The following is a 22,308-nucleotide window of genomic DNA, read 5'->3' on the forward strand; positions in this document are numbered from 1 at the left end:
AGGATTAATTTTGTAGGAAATTTTTGTGACCAGAACGTTCAAGCCAATATACAAGTAGCTCAATCAAATTTAAGTTTATTGCATAAACGAAAAAATTCAGTAAAATTCTAAAGAAGTTTAGGATTCAACAAAAGAGTGTATAAAGGTGTATATGTTTTTGGTATCTCCTTTTTTAACATGAAAACATATCAGGAATTGGGAATCTGCAAACAAATAAAATCCAATATGTTAGGAAGCATGTTGAATGCGCTCCTCTCAAAGCATAAATCGTGCTTAAACCTTGCTTGACACGTGTTTGCTGAATGATGAATCTATGCTCCTCTCCAGCTTAAATTGTCCTTCAGGCACAACCCAATGAAATTACAGACCTAATACATGGCCCATATTGACATCTAGTCGCTCTCAATTGAAACTACCAAATGTAATGGTATCAAAGGGTAATTGTGACATAATAATTAATAAGAACTTCCATCATATGCACAATTAGAAAAAACAACTCAAAAAGAAACTGTTGTTTTTTAAATGGGAGCAACTCAAAAACTGCCAAATGTAATGGTATCAAAAGGTAATTGTGACATAATAATTAATAAGAACTTGCATCATATGCACAATTAGAAAAAACAACTCAAAAGGAAACTGTTGTTTTTGAAATGGGAGTTTCTGAAATGGGATTTAAGTTTTAACATGAAAAGAAATTTACAAATTCAACATTCCTAAAATTCTAATTTCAGAAACAATGAAATTTAAAAAAAAAAAGGTTGACAATTTGACAGCACTTCTTAAAAAAATTTGAGATATTATTCCAATTTTTTTTTTAATGACAAAAATCAATTTTTAAATTTTTTTTGACTGGTAAAATTTTCTCCCTACTTCTCTGACGTGCCAAAGACCATTTGAAGGGCTATGATGTGTTCAATTTTGATCCCTGCTCACAATGTCATCATCCTGTGAACACTGACCCAGGGCAGGGCAGCAGTTTGGTATGCGGCCCGATCGGATGGCCAGGAATTAATCTGAGGCCTATAAGGCTCCATTGCAAAGATTGCGATTGTGGGTCATCGAGCGATTAAACTGGAAAGCCGATCCTCGTCCTCTCCGAACGACACAGAAATTTCTCTTGAATTTATTCACACGGCTATATTCACGATAAGTATGTCTGATTCTGCATTTGTTTGTCATAATTTCCTCAAGTAAAATGAAGAAGATGATGAATGCTGTGTACTGATGTGTTGTCCTTTTCGATCCAGTTTGAAGTAGAGTCGTATTGAAAAAAAATCCCCTGGTTTTGCTGGTGATTGCGTTTTTTTTTTTTGCTGTAAATTTTGGATTAATATTGACCGTTTCAGCCACAATAATTAAGAATTTTTTATTTTATTTTTAAAGTTGGATGACGACATAGTGTTTTAGAGCCTTGATTTGATTAGGCTTATTAGAGATTTTTTTTTTCAGAGAATAGGCTTATTAGAGATATGTTCGGTAGTTTTTCTCAAGTCGGCTTTTGGTATTCTTGTGCTGTCGACCCACTTGGTATATTTCTTTTGAATCGAATTGGTTCTATTCGCAGTCCGTAGTTGGGATTTTATTCGGTTACTAGAAGACTTCAAAGTTCACAGAGTGATAGGGATGGCGTTCCAGGTATTTTTCTTCGCTTGAATATTTGTGATTATTGCATCTGTGGGGATGAAAGCTTGGTTGCATTAGATGTATTGATTTCAGTGTAAATGTTGTTTTGTAATCTTATTTGACTATTTGCATTAGATGCACAAATTTTAGTGTAGATGTTGATTTCTGATTTGATGTAATTGGATGTAAGATGGTACATTAATTTTAAAGTGATTGGATTAACATTGTGCATTGATTTCAATGTAAGCACAAAAAATTATCGACAATGTACATTGATTTTTGTGTTATAGAAATTCAACCTATTAATATTCGAGAGAAAGAGAGACAAGGTATGATGTTTACTACAATAGATCGAGCAAAATATTTAAAGGGTTTACAATTTAATCTGTCATTTTCATATAATCGATATGAAAATATGAAAATCGATATGAAAATATGACAAAAGAAAATAGTTTGAGATTAATCATAATGAAGACTATTTGTAATTGACTATATTCTTATTATTCACATTTTCTATCATTCAACACTATTACATTGTCACTTTACATTCAAAATTTTTGTTTTATCATTTTTCATTATTAAAGTTATTAACAATTATCATCTCAACAAGTTGATGTAACTATGCATATTTTAAAATTAAAATGATTGATCATATTTAGCATATTTAAAATGATTATATTAATATTAGATGAATTTACATATTATTGATAAAATTAAAAATTAATCATATTTCCGTTACATTTTATTTGGCCGCACAGACTAAAACAAGCTTAGATCCATGTTAACTCCAGATCTATCAAGCACCTAGAGGGATCAAATCTCTGGAGGTACAAACCTTTCCTCCAGTTTTGCACTAAAAAAAGAGGTCTCCAGATTTATCAAGCACCTAGAGGGATCAAATCTCTGGAGGTACAAACCTTTCCTCCAGTTTTGCACTAAAAAAAGAGGTTTTCATCTCGGGAGATTTGATCTCTCTCGGAGCTTAATAGATTTGGAGTTAAGTTGGATCTAGGTCAGTTAATATTTTTAACAATGTTATATATATATATATATATATTTATATATTTGTAAGTAAGAAGATTATATTATAGAACAGAGTATAATACAAAAAATCTGCAGAAGCAGATCGAAAGCAGGGATGTACAATAATCCAGATCTAATCACCTGCTTAGGAGAACAAACACCAAAAGACCAGCCAGTAAACACACCGCGCAGGGTGGCCCGAACTGAGCAAAATCCTTAAAACTGATATTTCCGACACATTACAGAGAAAGACAGCAACACAGATAAACTAAAGCCGAAACAGAAAGAAAGCAGAAGAGAACAGAACAGGTGCCTCCTTAGATGTATTTGCCCATTTGGCCGATGGTATCCAGCCCTATCTCCCGAACATGACGATCCACCTTCGCTTGTATGGCTTCAAGGGACTCGGGCTCATGCTCTGCAGTGGTTGCCGGCTGAGGGGTCGGGGGAGCCGAGTTGACAACGTCTCTCAGAAGCTTAATTAGCAGAGTTAGCATCCGATTGAGAGTTTTAACAGCCTCATGCACTGTGGAAATCCGGCTATCCAGCGAGCTGTTATAGTCAATTATTTTAGCCATTTGCGCCTCCGTGAGGTTCACCTCAGTGACAATATGCTGCTTCTCCTTTTCAATCGACTCCAGAGCCTTGGTGATGAGAGTCTTGGTGCGCCAGCTCTCCGCCTTTGTCCTGACAAACTGAGTTGCCCTTTTCGAGGGGGTTCCCGGGTCCTTCAGCCAATCCACCTCCTCTGCAACTTCCTCCTCCGTTCGCCCTTCCTCCTCCTGCTTGGCTTGTGCTTCCAATTCAGCCATCTTCCGTTTGATTTTTGCTACTGTCTGGGTTTCATATCCTCCCTTCGCCTCCTGGAGTTCCCGGTTCGCAGCAGCACAACGGCTTCCTCCCGCATCCATCACTGACTCTTCGTGCTCCTTCCAACTTAAGCAAATCCCGTTCACGGTCTCGTGCTTGACACTAGCTTGAAAGATAGTGAGGAAGACAGGGCAGTTGCCCGCTGCTTTATAGCGATTTCCCTTGTGCATCCTCATGAGGATGGTCTTAATGTCGTTGGGGGTGGGAGTACTTTGATAATAAGTATGATTGAGGACCGCACAAGCGGAGCCGATGCAGGTCGAATTGGATTGAAAATGGCTGCTCCCAATCCTACTTACCTTGTGCCAAGTGTTTTGTATGTTCCAACGGAGGGGATGGTAGAAAGTTGTGCCTGAATTGCTCCGTATGCCTGCATGCTCGGCCTTCATCCGCGGATTCTTGATCCACTCTTCCTCATTCAGGATAGCCATTAATGTCATTGAAACCTTGCTATACGGATCCCCTCCAGGTGGATTGAATGTGCTCTTGCTGATGTTGTTCATTCTGTTTCTCGATCTGTAATGATCGCTTTTCTGAACCGCCTGCCGCCGCCAGGATCTCCACCGTTTGAGGTGTCCTGTCATCCCGTAGTCAGGATCGACCTTGCCTCTATAACCGGTATCCTCAGAATTCCGGTACCTAAGCCGAATGCCATCACCAATTAGGATTGGCGGGCCTGGACTAAATCTTTTTCCGCCAGCTGGGTGCATGCTTCCTTGATGATTGGGCAAGCGACCTCCTGCCAACACCTGTCCATAATATTGTTCGGGTTGTCAGCTCCATAGTTTGCCAAAAAATCCGCCAATCCATTCGCCTTTCTCCTTACGGTCTGGAAGACTATGCCTCTCATCCCTGTGATTAGTTCCGCTATGCTCTCCGTGGCTTTGGCTAGCCTCCAGTGTCGGGTTGCCTTGCTGACGCTTGTTCCTGCTTGTAGGCGTTTAGCCGCCATGATGGCCAAGAGTGAATCCCCCTCGACTATTACATTTCCTCGCCGGATAGTCCTTAGAATTTTTAATCCCTGCTCAAGCGCAGCAAACTCTGCTTCATTGTTCGTGCTTTCACCCAAAGCTCTGCAAAAAATATGGATGATTTCCCCAGCTTGGTTGCGGATGACACCTCCGATGCCTGCTGTGCCTGGGTTGCCCCGCGAAGCCCCATCAAAATTCAGCTTCAGGCCTCCCTCAGGAGGGCACTGCCATCTTTGAATTTGCGATGAAGGTTGAGCAGAATTTCCCCCAGTTGGTCGATTGCTGGACTCCTCCAATTGAAACACCTTTAAGATGTGTAAGTCCTGAATCGTAGGTTTTTCATCTGCTTCTACCTTACATTTTGCCTGTATGAGCTGTTTGATGTTGATTGTTATAGAATCTTTTGCAAGTTCTATGTTTCTGACTTCCTCTTTGAAAATTCTCCGGTTTCGCTCTTTCCATATTGTCCAAAGAATAAAGCCTGGGGCAGAGCTCCAGATACTTTCCACTCTCTTAATTCTGGAATAGTTTTTCCTCCAATTGGTAATAGTCTCCTGGATGGAGTCTCTGTTCCGATCAGAAGCTCCAAGAATGTTTTCCATCCAGTGCCAAAGCTGGGAAGCCCAATCACAGGAGTTGAAAAGGTGATTCATTGTTTCCTCCTCCTTTGTGCACATAGGACATCTGGAGGGTCCCTTGAACCCTTTTTTCAATAAGTTCTCCCAAGTGAGAGTTCTCTTCTGCATGAGTAGCCAGAGAAAGGTTCTGATCTTCGGCCATTGAAGGCTGTCCCAAACTTTATTGGCCCAGGGCATTATATCAGGCTGTTCTGCCTCCTCTATGATGCTCCTAGCTTCTTTCAGGGAGAAATCCCCGTGGCCTTTTGGACCCCATCTGAGCTTATCATTTTCCGCAGCAACTCGAATTTTCCTTTTTAAGATTCGTCGATTCAGATCTTGAATAGTTTCCTGAATGTTTTCATTGTGGGTTGAGTCGAACGCCATCCACTCTCTCCAATTCGGGTCTTCATTGTTAGGAATCCAGTATTGATTCACTTTGAATCTACCCTCATTTTGATGATTTTGCTTCAGGGGGCGGAGTTGAGGGGAGTCCAGCTTAGGAGACTGCTGCCAGGCATCCTCCCAGAAGAGTGCCTGAGTACCATTTCTTATCTCCCAGAAGCAGTAGTCTTGGACAATGTTTCTATTGTCTTGAGCATGATTCCATATCGGTGAACCGTTAGGGTTATCCTGCATTCTTATTAGGTCTAGATTGTTGCTGTTCGGCATGTATTTCTCCTTCCAATGAGTGGCCCAGGGTAGGCTTGTTTCTGAGATCCACTTCCACCAAATTTTGGCACCGCAGATTTTGTTTACTGTTGAGGGATCAACCAAATTCAGACCTCCCCTGTTCTTAGGTTTACATAGTTTCTGCCAGGCTACCAGAGACCACTTTTTCTTCTCGCTGCTTCCACTCCACAGGAAGGAGCGTTGGATGGTTCTCATGCGGTTTAATATCCCTTTCGGAGCCGGAAGAATAGATAGCATATATTGAGGAATGGCCTGCAAAACCACTTTTGTTAGGATTAATCTACCTGCAAAGTTCAAAGCCCTGTTGGTCCAATGTTTACACTTCCTTTCCATGCTGGCTAGGACTTTCTCCCAATGGGCTTTTTGCCACGGTTTGAGAGTTAGGGGGGCGCCAAGGTATCTTGATGGTAAGGAGCCAATTTTAAACCCCAGAAGTCTGGAGAGATGCGATTGGATAGCTTGATGCGTGTTGAAGAAGAATATAGTGGATTTGGAGAAGTTAATCTCCATGCCCGAGGCTTTGCTGAACAGTTGGAGGATATCTCTGTAGGCCAAGGCTTCTTTTACTGTAGGGGAGCCATGTAACATGGTGTCGTCCACAAACTGTTGATGAGTTGTGGCTGGACAGGCTCTGATTGGTTGCAGACCTCTAATTTGACCTTCTACTTTTTTCCTGGCAATTAATCTGCTTAAGCCTTCCATAAGAATGACAAACAGGAAGGGGGACAGGGGGTCTCCCTGTCTGATGCCTCTGGTGGGGCAGAAGGGGGCAGAGGGAGCACCATTCACCAGGATGGAGTATCTGGGCGATTTGATGAGGGCTAGAATCCATTTGATCCATTGTTTGCTAAAACCAAAAGCCTCTAACACTGCTGCCAAGTAAGACCAGCTTACCTTGTCATAAGCTTTGGAGAGATCTAACTGCATGAGCATTCCGGCTTCTTTTCGCGAATGAAGAGAGTGAATCATCTCCTGGGCTAGCAAGATATTATCCATAATTTGCCTTCCCTCCACATAGCCAGACTGTTCTTGCGATATGATGCCCGGGAGGATAGCCTTCAGCCTGTTAGCTATGACTTTTGAAATGATTTTATAGATAACATTACAGAGTGCTATGGGTCTGAATTTCTCCGGAGTGTTAGCCTCCTCCACTTTGGGAACCAGAGCGATGAAGGTGGAGTTTAGAGACTTTAGGATGGTTTTGGAGCGTCTTGAATCTTCCACGATCTCCCAGATGTCTTGCTTGACGATGTTCCAGCAGGCTTTGTAAAAGTTGATGGTAAAACCATCCGGACCCGGAGCTTTATCATTGGGCATACTTCTGACTGCCTCCTCAACTTCTTCCATAGTAATTGTTCTTCTAAGGGCCCAATTCTGCTCTTCTGTGATCGTTCTTGGTATGACATTGGTGATTTCTTTGATGGCTTCCTCCCTATTAATCCCTGGTTCTTGCGCTATGAGGCTGAAGTGGTCTGTTAGGGAAGCTGAAATCTCATTGTGGTTTCTGAGGATATCACCCTCCCTGTTTTTTAGCTCCAGAATTTTGTTGGCACTTCTGTAGTCCATGGCTGATCTGTGGAAGAATTTGGTATTTTGCTCCCCTTCTTTCAGCCAAAGGATTCTGGATTTCTGCTTCCACAATGATTCTTCCTGCTTGCATCTGTTGTGCCATTGTTGAGTTAGCTCGTCTTCTAGTTTGCTGGTTTCCTCATCTCTGCGTCCTACCATACCATCCTTGTGAATCTGTTCCAGCTTACTCTCGATGATGGCCTTCTCCTGAAATATATTTCCGAAAACTTTTTTGTTCCAATCCTTCAATTTCATTTTGATGTTTTTTAATTTCTGTTGAAGAATGTACATTTTGGACCCTTCCTCCTCTAAAGGCTCTGACCACCATTTTTCCACCATTGTGAGGAAGGTTGGGTGCTCTATCCAGAACTTTTCAAACCTGAAGGGTTTGTTTCTGGGGGTGCCCTGTATCTCAACGGCCAGTGAAATCGGCCAGTGGTCCGAACCTCCACTAGGGAGGATATTTGATTCAACAATCGTCCCATCTAAAAGCAGGCTTTCCGAGACTAAAAAACGGTCCAGTCTGGATGAAATAAGCCTTTCACCCCCCCTTCTGTTATTCCATGTGTAATTACCACTCTTGGGATAAACATCAACCAGTTTTGCTTTGTCTATGAAATTTATGAAGACCTCTCCATCCCTGTGTAGTTTCCTTAGGCCTCCTTTTTTTTCCAGGAGGGAGGTTATCATATTGAAATCTCCCCCCAAAATGAGTTTAGCATCATGGTGCCTATCTATGAATTTGGTTAAAGACTCTAGGAAATTTATCTTATCTTCTAACTTCTGAGGACTATAGATATTGATGCATATGAAGGTTGAAGAGTTACCTGTGGGCTGCACTTCCAGTGCTAGGTAGTTTTTGCTAGCTTCAGCTGTTATAATCTGGTATTTTCTTGTATCCCAGAAGGTCGCTAAGCCTCCTTCTCTCCCTTTACTTTCGATCTCTAATACTTCAAGATTTCTTCCTAACTTACCTCGTAATCTGTCTATGAGAGCACTGTTGCATTTGGTTTCTTGTAGAAACAACATGTCCGGGTTATATTTTCCCATCTGCCGCTTCAGAATCCTCTGTTTGGCCTGACTGCTTATCCCTCTTGCGTTCCATGAGACAATCTTCATAATTAAACATTTGGTTGGAAGGACGGGTAATCACTTAGCTGCCTTATCTTACCGGCGTTGATCAGCATCTCTCCGAGCTCCTGCAGGTGTTCTATGCTTGACTTGCGGCCTCTACGGCGTTTGTGTCTCGAGCCCGAGGTCCTTCCTAGCATTGTTTGGTAGTGTGGAGTGCCTCCCTTGATTATACCTAGCTTTCTCTTCTGTGTTTCCATTATTTCCTTCTGCCGCGCTATAAAGAGGTCATTGACCTTCCTTATTTCTTCCTCCGGTACTGCTTCAATCCCTTTAGCCTTCCAGCTTTCTACAAGCGCGGTTAGGTCCATCCCGTTCATAGCTAGGGTTTCTTCTAGCTCTAAATCCTCACTCCCTGCTTCACTTGTTAGCATATCTGTTTCTTCTTCCGTTTCTGCTGTTCTGTCCTGCATGTGGATTTCTCCTATGAATGCTCCGTCCGCCGTTCCTTCTCCTGTGGGTTTTTCATGTCCCTCTTGCTCTGCCTCCCTACTGGGCATGTTCTGCTTTTCCTCCGAGTCAGTCTCCAGGTCTAGGATCTCAAATGGATTACTGAAGTAGTTTCTTTCTGTGTTTCCTTTCGTGTTCCTTCTCCTATTGGCCCACTGCCTATTCTTTGGTTTGGTGAAGTTGTTCTTGTCTTTGTTGTTCTGTGTTTTCTCTTCTTCTGCCTCCTTTCTGTTCAAAGGACAATCCCTTACCAAATGTCCATGCTCGTGGCATTTCCGACATCTGAAAGGTATTTGCTCGTAGTCTAATGCCTGAAAGTATTCTTCATCCCTATATTCGAGCCATACACCTTCATGTAGAGCGCCTGACACATCCAGTTCTACACAGATTCTAGCATAGGTTGTGTATCTTTTCTGCATGGTTGCTTCCGATGCTTTGACAAAGGTGCCGAGCTTATCCCCTATTTGCTTTAGGGCATTCAAACCCCAATAATCTATTGGGAGAGAGAAAAGTCTAATCCAGACCGGCACATGGGTGAAGGTCTCCTTCTCCGGGACGAAGTTTGGCTTCCAAGGTCTCATGTATAGTCCTGCAGCTGCTATGAAATACGGGCCGCCTTCAAACACTCTATCCTTATCTTCTAGACTTGTAAAGACAACTGTAAAAAAACCTTTGGCTCCCAGATGTAGCTGCACATCCCCTTTTGGCTTCCATTGCTGTCTTATCCATTGACATAGAGTCCTCTCAGATGGCCAGATTCCCATAAATTTACAAATGATGGCATGTTCAGCCATGTGTTCCCTGTAGGCTTGGATTTCAGGGTCGTTGATTGTCACCCGCAGTCTATCTTCTTTCTTGGGCTTACATGCATTGCTGGTCACGTGGTTTCTGTTGGGGGTTGCGCTGGTCTCCCCCTCCTTCTCCGGATGGAATATACCCTTGTTTTTTGGTTCTTTGTCTTTTGTAGGTTGTTCCTCCTCATTTTCTGAGGGCTGCGACTTGTCAGCGATTTTGTCTTGTTTCTCAGCACTATTCTGCTTCTCTGTATTTCTGTCTTCTGAGGTCTTGTCTGCCTTGTCAGACATTATTGGTCTTTTTTCCTTGTTTTTCCTGCTGTTCTGCATCTTGCTGTTCATACCTGCGATTCTGACCCCTTCTTTCATCTTCTGTAGCTGTTTCTGCAAAACAGCTTGCTTAAAATTTGGGGTCCCACTGGACCCCTCTGCTCCCATCCAGTCCGACAGCAGTTGCCCCCTTCGAAACAATGCTGCCAGTGTGATTCTGTGGCTTTCCAGACCTGTTACAGCCGCGTGAACTCAGAAACCCTAGCTAGGTCAGAGCTTCCGCCATCGCCCCTGTTCGAGATTCTTCCACTATATATATATATATATATATATATATATATATATATATATATATATATATATATATATATATTTGTTATTAATATCTTTTACAATGTTAATGTTATATGTTAATTTTATAATAAAAATTGAAAGAATTACAAATTTTTTTCTTATATTGAATTAAAAAATATTTATTAATGGAATAATAACTTTCTAACTCTTTTTCTCTCTATATAAATATTTGATGTGAGAATCTTTTACTAACGTGCATGTTAAAATATTTGATTTCCAATTTTACTTTAAACTTTTTTTCCTTTATTATTAATATATATTTAAAATGTTATATATCAACTTCATTTCGAGAATGAAATAAATTACACATTTCTCTCACAATGAAAGTCAAAATAAAAGAAATTTTGTAATGAGCATATATCCATATTTAACCTGGAATTTATCAAGCCCCGAGAGGGATCAAATCTCTCGAGGTGCAAAAGATCCAAGCCCCAAGAGGGATCAAATCTCTCGAGGTGCAAAAGATCTGGGTTAAGATGGATCTAGGCTTGCGAGAGGTCTTGTCTGGCCCAATATAGTAGATACGTCATAATGTAATGTAAACAAATTTTTAATGAAGTTGTCTTTAGTGCGACTTTTGGACTTTCCAATGTGGGAATTCAGCCAAAAATTTAAGTTGAAATCTTGAGTTGTGTTATTTAAACTAGTTTTTTGACTATATATATGGATTCAGTACCGTGAAAAACCCCTAGGGCACTTGGATTGTGCAGGGTTTACCCATCAAGCTTTTGATTAGAGAAATTAGTCTAGAAAAACCCACTGAAAAAGCTTCTGAAAAATCTCACTAAAGACAACTCATATTTTAACTTGGTCAAAGTAAAATAAACATAACAAAATAAAAATAACCCTATAAAAATAAAAATGACCCATGGTATTGAGAACCCATGGTATTGACCCATGGTATTCATATGGAATATAGCCTATTTAAAGGGAAAAATTAAATTAGCATAAATTCCTCTTAACTATGAACCAAACATCAAATGAGATAAAATATATTTACATGCAAACTTTTTTTAAAGTGAAAAAAAATTGATATTTTGATGATGATGATGGTGGTGGTTAATGTCCACTGAGACCAAATTGGTCTATCAGACCTATAATTTTCTTTCTTAGTTTCTAATTGTCTGGCTTCTCGTCTTTCTTGGCGAGATTGGTGCTGTAGCTTTCTTTGTTTTTCTCTACAGTCTTCCAACTTTCTTTATCTTGCGTCTCCTTCATCTCTTCTGATTCTTGGGACATTAGTGTCTTAGCTGCGTGATCGATTGTGTTCGTCCTTTTGAAGATAGTCGGAGAAGAATTTTGGTATAGGAGATCTGCTTTGCTGTTAAATGAAGATTTATTTTGTGCGGTATTTGGACCCTTATCACTATTGATGCTTGAGGGGTTGTCGAGTTCACTCTTTTGTTGTTGGGCGGGGCTTTCCTCCTGCTTGTCTTGAGAGTTGTTTCTTTCTTGCCCGATTTCTTGTGATTTAAAGTCTTCTCGAGATTATTCTTCTTTGATGACAATGTAGTGTTCCTTTTGTGCTCCTTCCCACCATGTAGATCTGTGGTGATTTTTTCTAGCAGAATTTTTCTGGGAGGCTTTTGGGCAATTTTTTGCTAGGTGCCCTGTCTCAAAGCAGGATCAACATCTGAAGAGGAAACTTTCATAATCCAGTTTCTGGTTCCATACATAGTCTTTACTTGTTAGGTGTATTTCTGCTGGGAATCCGGCGCTGAAGTCCATTTCCACACAGATGCGTGCATAGGTGGTTCTTGCATATTCCTCTGTTTCTGGGCACCTGCAGTAAAATTTCCCAATTGTATTTCCCAATTGTAATAAATCTAATGTTAAAATAAATCTAAACAAATATTTTTATAATATAACTACCTAACCTCTATTAAAAAGAATTATTTTTATAGTATAACTACTTTACCTTACATCTATAATTCTCTTTTGTATATGATATACTAAGTTAATGATTGATTGATTGTTAGTTTGTTAAAAACGAAACCTAATATCATTTTCTTTGCACGGTAGTGCATAAAAATAATCAGCATACCTTAAATATTTTGGATGCCCAACCAATAACACGTCACACCATCCATTTCTTTATCTTGTGGAGGTAAATCCCCTTTGCGGACAAAGGCGATCCCTACTAGTCCAAATAGGGTCTAGCAACAATCAAACAACACTAACACGCAGGTTCCTAATTGCAAATTAAAGACCAATGATGAAGGCCTACCTGGATTCCAACGCTAGTACTTTAAGAAGAGTTGATGCTCCCGTTCCTTTGCCCCGGCTGGTTACAATCCTCACGATCCTCGTGCACGAACACCTGTACATGCAAAGAACAATACAAACACAAGAATAAAATCCAATAGATGCAACTATATATCAGTCAGAAAGGATATAACTCAAACACCATCTTAAAGACAATAAGAGTGGAACCATAATGATAGTCGTCTATTATTGATAAACGAAGAAGAATACAACCATAGTTTTGACGTCTAATCCTTCTCAAGAGGGTCCAGCCAGCAAGTCCCTCAAGCATTCACCCTTGAAAGTAGATCTCCCAAGACAAAACTCTCTCTCACACAAGTTTACACAAGATCAAAACACTTCACAACCTTCCTTAAGCTCTCTAGCAATCCCGCACTTGTCACACCAACTACCTATCAAGCTCACACACTACAACAACACTCCAAACACTATGAATTCCAAACTAGCAGCTCATGGCAATGGTGGAGGCTTAAATAGGAGAAGGAGTCTCCATAAATGGTGGGAGGATGAGCTTATCTCCAAGGAAGGTGGCTCAAATGATGAAACAGACATGCCAGAGAAGGGAGGGCGACATTTACAAGGCCAACAACTAGGTCTGGAGTCATCTGGAAGGCCGGCTGTTAGAACAAACTCGCCCAGACTAGATCATCGCAGGTGCATAACTACACTGGAGCGCTGACATCGCTGCTGAATAATGAAGAAAGTCATATCAGCGTGATCAAATATGAGAAATAGTCACGCTGTCTCATGAAATTCGACCAGCGCGGGAATCACGTGTACTTTCGCGCTGGCAACGCATTAGGTCTTTTTTGGAGCGCTCATCAGCGCGTTTATTTTTACAACAGTCGCGATGATAGCAGAACTTTGGCAAATTGGGTCATTTGGCAACATTAGAGAGCATGAGCATGATTAATTTGGTCTCATGACACAGTAGGAAGACTGACAGGAAGACAGTGACAAATTACTGTGTAACAGATGCCCCCTAAAGCATGAAGCCCAAGAGAGTGGGAGGGGTGAAATGCTTTATGAAACCGACTAAACTGGAACACCACCAGGAAGAACCTGCACACAAGTACAACTGATATCTCTGATAATCAATTACATGTAGTCTAGGCATGGGCGCAGCCATCCAAAAGACATACGAAAGAGGTCTGTGGTATGGACGCAGCCACCCAACGAATGAGACCATGATGATAGTAAAGGTATGGTCGCAGCCATCCATGAAGACTCGGGTATGGGCATAGCCATCCATCAATGAGTCATGTAATGATCATAATAATCCACAAAATCACAACCTGGATCTCAATAGACAAAATCCAGGGTCTTGCGCTCCATCTCGACCCGAACAAAGTACAAGTTCAAGCATGTGAATATAGGAGTTGAAGTCGAACATGCAAGAACATCGTCTGATTACCAGTCAATGATGAAAACTGTTAACAGACGTGAGAGGTACCACCAATAATGACAATGGTCCTCAAGGTACTATAGGTACAATCTATGGCGTGTGAATCAATGAGCTGGCGTCGAACACCCGCAGAATCATTCGATCGGAGGTCAATGATGAAAACCTCATGTCGAACACGAAGAACCTACCATTGAGGCATGCAAACCAGAGATTCTAGGTTCGACCCCCAGTGAAGTTGCCAAATTGTTGTGGAGGTAAATCCCCTTTGCGAACAGAGGCGATCCCTACTAGTCCAAATAGGGTCTAGCAACAATCAAACAACGCTAACACGCAGGTTCCTAATTGCAAATTAAAGACCAATGATGAAGGCCTACTTGGATTCCAACGCTAGTACTTTAAGAAGAGTTGATGCTCCCGTTCCTTTGCCCCGTCTGGTCACAATCCTCACGATCCTCGTGCACGGACACCTGCACATGCAAAGAACGATACAAACACAAGCATAAAATCCAATAGATGCAACTATATATCAGTCAGAAAGGATATAACTCAAACACCATCATAAAGACAATAAGAGTGGAACCATAATGATAGTCGTCTATTATTGATAAACAAAGAAGAATACAACCATAGTTTTGACGTCAAATCCTTCTCAAAAGGGTCCAGCCAGCAAGTCCCTCAAGCATTCACCCTTGAAAGTAGATCTCCCAAGACAAAACTCTCTCTCACACAAGTTTACACAAGATCAAAACACTTCACAACCTTCCTTAAGCTCTCTAGCAATCCCACACTTGTCACATCAGCTACCTATCAAGCTCACACACTATCAGCAACACTCCAAACACTATGAATTCCAAACTAGCATCTCATGGCAATGGTGGAGGCTTAAATAGGAGAAGGAGTCTCCATAAGTGGTGGGAGGATGAGCTTATCTCCAAGAAGGCGGCTCAAATGACGAAATAGACATGCCAGAGAAGGGAGGGCGAAATTTACAAGGCCAACAACCAGGTCTGGAGTCATCTGGAAGGCCGGTTGTTAGAACAAACTCACCCAGACTAGATCATCGCAGGTGCATAACTACACTGGAGCGCTGACATCGCTGCTGAATAACGAAGAAAGTCATATCAGCGCGATCAAATATGAGAAATAGTCGCGCTGTCTCATGAAATTCGACCAACGCGAGAATCACGTGTACTTCCGCACTGGCAACACATTAGGTCTGTTTTGGAGCGCTCATCAGCGCGTTTATTTTTACAACAGTCGTGATGATAGCAGAACTTTGGTAAAGTGGGTCATTTGGCAACATTAGAGAGCATGAGCATGATTAATTTGGTCTCATGACACAGTAGGAAGACTGATAGGAAGACAGTGACAAATTACTGTGTAACACTTTATATCAGAATAATAATTAGGCTGATAGGCCTTCCTTTGAAACAGACTTTCGTCGTCCTTTTCATTGTCAGGTTGACACGTGGCGTGAAATTTGGGTCCAGCGAAACGCGATTTGCAAAGGAAGGTCGGGCATTCAGATTGACACGTGGCGTGAAATGCGATTTTTTAAATGTTTGTAGCCTCCGCTATATGCAAGCAGTTCACTATAACTTTCCTTTCCTCGCACATTTCCACTGGAATCGCTAGCTTCCGTCTGTTGAGAAGGTGGAGACCATCCAGCGTTAACAAAGTCATACTCATATCTCCGTGGTGGCATGGAGTCTGCAGAGAAACCTGATCCCATTTCCACAATCGATTCCAGCTCCTTCACTACTTCCCTCATCGACGGTCGCTCAGAACCTAATTCCTCAACGCAGCTCAGTGCCAAGCCCAAGAGCCTCTCAAACCCCGGTAGCGGATTGGTATCAGCAGATTTTCTTAACAATGGATCCATTAACTCCTCCTGCAAACCACTTATTCCCCCGCTCTGCAGGGCCGCCTTCACCAATCTGACCACGAATTTCCCGCCCTGAATGGGGGACTCTTGGTGTGCGTCCATAGGGAATTATCTACGCAGGCACGAAATGCACTGGATGTGTGGAAAACCGCTGAGTCCAGCCGAGGTAGAAGTCGCTAATGATGCACACAGGGCATGGTTTCTGCTGTTGCATCCACTGCTTGATTGGCTCTGCTAATAATCGAAACGAGTAGACGAGAAGAGGGACGGATTTCCGGGGAATATCTTCTTGTAGTTCCTTTTGATCCGATGGAAATCAGTAAAATCCGCTTCGTTTTTCTTTACGGAATGGAGATAAGAAGAAGGAAGAAGTGTATGTTGCAGATGGGTTCCTTTTAGATTTCTGGATGTTTTAGATTTCTTGCTTCATTGCCCGGCACTTTGGTTCGCAGCCAATGGATTGTCTGCTTATTCAATGGAGTCAAAACCCTTCCCCTCTGGTCCTTTAATATGGAATTACATTTACAAGCATTAAGTCTAAGGTCTGTAGTAAATTGTAAAGGGTTGATAAGTTTCTGCATCCCTTTGTTATTTAGTTCGAAGGTGTTAAGGGTTACAGGCATGTGAGTGCCAGTAGCTTGAAGTATTTGATGACTCTACGGGAATTGAACTAGTGGCTTGTAAGCAAACCGTGCAGACGTCTCAAGCTATTGTGGGAATGAACAGGGTTGTCTAATAACGATGGAGATATGTTTGACTTCTCAACATTGCCAGCCCAAAAGAAAAATAAAAATGATGAGATGTGCTAAGAAAAATTGAAGGCTATGCCCTTGACTATCGTCGTGGCATCGCCTCCGATGCATTCACTATGTAAATTCCCTCCCAGGGCTCATCAGATTTTATCCTTTCCAATACTTGCTTCTATTCTATTTCAGTACATTTTTTGCTTGATGAATGAAAATTGAATTTCTGATAAATTCTGGGAAAGCCATGCGAGGAAATGCTTGATTTTTACCTGTTTAGTTTGTTTTCAATAATAACGCCGAAGGTAAATGTCTCTGGAGGATGGCATGTATAGGTGGATTTGACCTCCTTGGCCATCACAAACCACTTGAGCTAACCGTTGGGCTATGTGTTTCTATGTATGTATATTTTACAAATGGAAAAATTTACTTTTATTGTGAGATAAATAAAAAAGTTACATTTTGAAGAGTGCATAAATCACCATGCCCTCAAAATAGGTGGAAAACACGTCATTTCTTCTAAAAGGAAGAACTTATAAACATCTTCTGTATACAATTGGCAGGCTTACTTTACAATCTTATAGGGAATATTCTGGAAAAAATTCAGTTCCTGTAAATGCCATTCAGTTTAACAGAAATAAACATAGGGGGAAAACACTATTGTAAACAAGGCCATCAAGAAACCGTTTTTTTTTTTTTTTTTTTTTGACTTTGCATGAGCATTGCAATAATATGAAGGGGGAATACTTTGCTGTGCACACTGCAGCCATCACCATGTGAGAAAAAACGCAGAAAACCTCATGGGGAAACACAAGGGATGCTTCCCAACATTTGTAGATGGTATCTCTATAAAGTTATAAACCCATCCTCATAGACAACTGGTTGAGCTAACTCCTTCAGCCATCTGTCAATCTATCTACACACATACACCATGTGTCATTTCAAGGTTCTATGTGTCCTGTACTGGATACTTGAATCTGGAATCCTTGTATCTCTGTGTCAGGTGTCTTAGGCTGTAAGAGCTAAGAGCTTCTGGATTACAGTTCAAATTGCTTGGTATGATTGACGTGGCTCAAAAATTATGATTATTTGATCCATTGTAAGATGAACAAATTTGAAAATTTCCATTTATAAAGAATTTGAAAAGAATCGACGCAATTTTTTTTATTTACTCGAAGCAGGAGGGCATCATAATGTGTAATGGCCAGATTCCCAATTTGGACCATGTCCCAATGGAAGAAAAGTTCAATTTAGTCCAACATTGAGAATTCAATTGAAAAAGCATTATTCAATATGGTCGTGTAGATGGTTCGCAGTTTGAAGGAGCTAATATTGAGTATGAACATTTACCCCATGTTTTGAGATTGTTATTAGTTGACAAGCCTAAGTGTCTTGAGAAGAATTTTGACTTGGGATGATTTTGAAACGAAAGAAGACAAGGTGAAAGGGAACTCAAACAAAGAATCACCAAGGAAAACACAGTCGCATACATAATGTGAGGATGGCAACCTGATTAGGTATGGCGCAGAATGAGTTTATTCCTACTGTTAGGGTATCAGACAAAGAAATGGATGAAGATAAGTATTCTACATGGAAGGGCTTGCAATGGAGTCCTCCAGAATTTGTCAGGGCACCGGGAGGACCACCATCCAATGTTGCTATTGCACTTGTAAGGTTGGGAGGTAGAGTAGCATTTATAGGTAAAGTAGGTGATGATCCCACTGGTTATCAAATGGTTCTCACAATGAACAAGGAACATGTCCAAACTCGTGGTGTTAAATTTGATCCTTATGCATCCATAGCAGTTTCCTACATGAAGGTAACCCGTCAGGAAGGAAAATTAGGAATGGAATGTGTCAAACCATGTGTAGAAGATGGTTTTCACATTTCTGATATTAACATCGACATACTGAAAGAGGTATTCTTATAGTCATCCACACAAAATGTATACTTCTAACTTCTTTTTTCGCAACATTTTCCTTATCTCATGTGCTTGATTAGTTTCCCCTTTTATATATTTGACCTTTCCCATTTTTTATATTTTTTTGGTTTGGTCCAATTTTTCGATCATCTTACAGAAGTAGACTGCTTTGTAATCACAATGTGCTGATAACTCACTATGTGCTGATAACCACAGGCTGGAGTTAAATGCTCTTTATCTGTGACTAAATATTTGAACTTTTCACGCAGGCCAAGATGTTTCATTTCAATTCCATGGTTCTTCTTGAACAATCCATGCATGCCACTCTTCTTGCTGCAATCAAAATGTCAAAAGAATTTGGGGGACTTATATTTTTTGATGTAAACCTCCCTTTGCCACTTTGGAGGTCTCGAGATGAGACAAGGAAACTTATCCAGAGTGCATGGAATGAGGCAAATGTCATTGAGGTAACCATGCAAGAATTGGAATTTTTTATTGGTGTGTGTTTTGTTACTCTGTTTCCACAAACTAAAACAGGACTACGAATGTTTTCTGTTTCACATGGATACATAGCTTATACAAAAATATAAACATCTAATAATATTTCATAAGCTAGGGCATTGCATTCAACCCTTATCTGACACCCAATTTTTGTAGGCGCAGGACCAATCCAAAATGTTCTATGTTGTTTGTTCCTCATTTGGTTCTCTCTAGGACTGCAAAGTTACATAAACTGTGCATTGTCAGAGCAACATCCCCAAAAGAAGAAGCCACTTCAAATACACCACTCACAGATGTTCAAGAGGCTCCTCAAAAGCGTAGAAAGAAAGGTAGTTGTTTTCTTGCATAAATGTTTCCTTTACTTGTGAGGAAAGTAGGAGTACGACTAGTCGTTTCAAGTATTCTGTTTTTCTCCATGAGCGCATTGTAGGTTTTTTTTTCTTTGTTGTAGTCATTGTCGAGGGCTTGTGGGATGCTACAATGAATCGCTACCTGCCTTTGTTACCCTTGACCTGATTCTTTCGGAATAGTAGGTAATGTTGTTTCAAGCTCAAAGAAGACATCCCCTGTTATCAAGAGGATTGTGAGGAGAAGAAAAAGTGAAGAGAAAACAACTTTAGCAGACATTAGTGGGAGCGATGTGCCTAAGAAGAGTAGGAGAAAGAAAATCGCTGAAAATAAAGAAGAAAAAAGTATGGAGTTGGAAGCAGATGGTGAGGAGGATGATCATAACTTTGAATATGATTGGCCTCCTTTGGTATGTTGTTTTGGCTTGGCACAGAATGAGTTTATTCCTACTGTTAGGGTATCAGACAGACAAATGGATGAAGATAAGTATTCTACATGGAACGGCTTGCAATGGAGTCCTCCAGAATTTGTCAGGGCACCGGGAGGACCACCATCCAATGTTGCTATTGCACTTGTAAGGTTGGGAGGTAGAGTAGCATTTATGGGTAAAGTAGGTGATGATCCCACTGGTTATCAAATGGTTCTCACAATGAACAAGGAACATGTCCAAACTCGTGGTGTTAAATTTGATCCTTATGCATCCACAACAGTTTCCTACATGAAGGTAACCCGTCGGGAAGGAAAATTAGGAATGGAATGTGTCAAACCATGTGCAGAAGATGGTTCTCACATTTCTGATATTAACATCGACATACTGAAAGATGTATTCTTATAGTCATCCACACAAAATGTATACTTCTAACTTCTTCTTTTTTCGCAACATTTTCCTTATCTCATGTGCTTGATTAGTTTCCCCTTTTATATATTTGACCTTTCCCATTTTTTATATTTTTTTGGTTTGGTCCAATTTTTCGATCATCTTACAGAAGCAGACTGCTTTGTAATCACTATGTGCTGATAACCACAGGCTGGAGTTAAATGCTCTTTATCTGTGACTAAATATTTAAACTTTTCACGCATGCCAGGATGTTTCATTTCAATTCCATGGTTCTTCTTGAAGAATCCATGCATGCCACTCTTCTTGCTGCAATCAAAATGTCAAAAGAATTTGGGGGAGTTATATTTTTTTATGTAAACCTCCCTTTGCCACTTTGGAGGTCTCGAGATGAGACAAGGAAACTTATCCAGAGTGCATGGAATGAGGCAAATGTCATTGAGGTAACCATGCAAGAATTGGAATTTTTGATTGATGAGGATTATTTTGAGCGAAAGAGGAATTACAGGCCTCAATACTATGCACATTCCTATGAACAGTCAGTCGGAGAAAGAAAAAGGCAACGACGACGGAGGTGTTATCATTACACAAGAGAGGAAATTGCGTCGTTATGGCATGATAACATGAAGATTTTGTTTGTCACTAATGGCACCTTCCGCATACACTACTACACACCTACATTTGAGGGTGCAGTAATAGGAACAGAAGATGTTTTGGTCACGCCATTCACGTGTGATAGGACTGGTTCGGGTGATGCTATTGTAGCAGGTAGTCATTGAATGCAGTCACGTTGCTCAAGGATCTATCTGAAGAGTTCTTATACTTCTAATAGAAAAATGATATGTCGATGCAGAGTTCAACATTGTTAGTAACTGTGTATGTCTTGCAGGCATTATCAGAAAGTTGACTTCACAACCGGAGCTATATGATGATCAAGTGCTATTGGAGAAGCAATTAAGATTTGCTATTTGTGCTGGGATTATCGTACAATGGACAATTGGTGCTGTCTGGGGATTCCCAGCTGAAAACGCAACATGGAATCTAAAGGAGCAAGTATATGTACCTTCCTTGTGGTAGGCTATTTAGAGTTTTAGCATAGCTCCATTGATGCTGCAAGGTAATGTATTATTGTATTAAGGTACCTTTTGTCTCGCTGGGCACTACATCATGAACTTTGCCTTTCAGGTTCTTCTCATGGGCATTGCTTTTGAGGATTCGATATCCAGCTGTGGCACATATTTTAAGAGACAAATTTATGGATTCTCACAATTCCTGTCAATTCCCTCTGTACCCTTTTTCATTTTAAGATGTTTGATATGATAAGTTTGTATATTTTGTTTCCATGTTATTGCTTTAGTCATAAATTAAACAATGAGTTACGGAACACATAAGAATCCGCTACTATCAGTCATCTGTAATTATAATGTTCTTCGAGGTACATTCCTTTTCTTAGATCTCAGCAAGTCTGCTAGATTTGTGCACGATGTTTTTAGTCATTCTATAATTATTTCACTTTTTGTAAAATCAGGTTTCAATGTGTAGGCAATAGCATTAATGGAGTCTCTGTAGTTATCTTATTGAAAATGCATTGTATTGAGTTTGTTAAAACACTAGAGAAAAGCAAATCTGTTACTAGACCTGGTTGGGTTTGAGGTGTTGGGTTTGCCAAGTTGACTTGTTCAGACTCAGTGAGTCAAATTTGTGCTTGTTTTTCTAGTGATTTTGTAACTGTTGGGTCTGAGGGCATGGCCTGTCCCAGTCAGACCCAGCTGGGTCTGCCAAGTTGACTCACCCAGACATACCAAGTCAAATTTGTGGGTAACCAATTGTTGATTGCATTGTGACTGTTAACTTGTGGGCTTGCGCAACTTATTTTACTGATGCACAGCGCCAAGCAACGAAGGATGTTGGTGTTATTGCTGGCTTGAATGTAGCTCGTATTATCAACGAACCCACAGCTGCAGCAATAGCTTATGGCTTGGACAAGAAGGGTGGAGAGAAAAATATTGTTGTTTTTGATCTTGGCAGTGGCATGTTTGA

The 22,308-nt window shown here is 40.7% G+C and overlaps 1 protein-coding gene across 1 annotated transcript; it reads left to right on the forward strand.

Annotated features, from left to right (window-relative positions):
* Positions 1-19,266: 19,266 nt before the first annotated feature.
* Positions 19,267-21,762, forward strand: LOC149195816 (fructokinase-like 1, chloroplastic). Its single transcript, XM_089408031.1, has 4 exons — positions 19,267-19,414; positions 19,619-20,254; positions 20,512-21,036; positions 21,158-21,762. The coding sequence occupies exons 1-4, from the start codon at positions 19,267-19,269 to the stop codon at positions 21,343-21,345; spliced, it is 1,497 nt and encodes a 498-aa protein (XP_089264157.1). The 3' UTR covers positions 21,346-21,762.
* The last annotated feature ends 546 nt before the right edge of the window (positions 21,763-22,308 follow it).

This window comes from Pinus tabuliformis, chromosome 2_2 (assembly GCF_031772625.1).
Source record: "Pinus tabuliformis cultivar Carrire ecotype Pingquan chromosome 2_2, CPIR1, whole genome shotgun sequence".
Classification (NCBI taxonomy): Eukaryota; Viridiplantae; Streptophyta; class Pinopsida; order Pinales; family Pinaceae; genus Pinus; species Pinus tabuliformis.

Bases quoted from the DNA above. Each gene is read 5' to 3' on its own strand.
- LOC149195816 (XM_089408031.1), top strand. From the start codon at position 19,267: ATGTTGTTTGTTCCTCATTTGGTTCTCTCTAGGACTGCAAAGTTACAT. The intron at 19,415-19,618 runs GTAGTTGTTTTC...TCGGAATAGTAG, and splicing joins TCAAAAGCGTAGAAAGAAAG to GTAATGTTGTTTCAAGCTCA. The intron at 21,037-21,157 runs GTAGTCATTGAA...TATGTCTTGCAG, and splicing joins GGGTGATGCTATTGTAGCAG to GCATTATCAGAAAGTTGACT.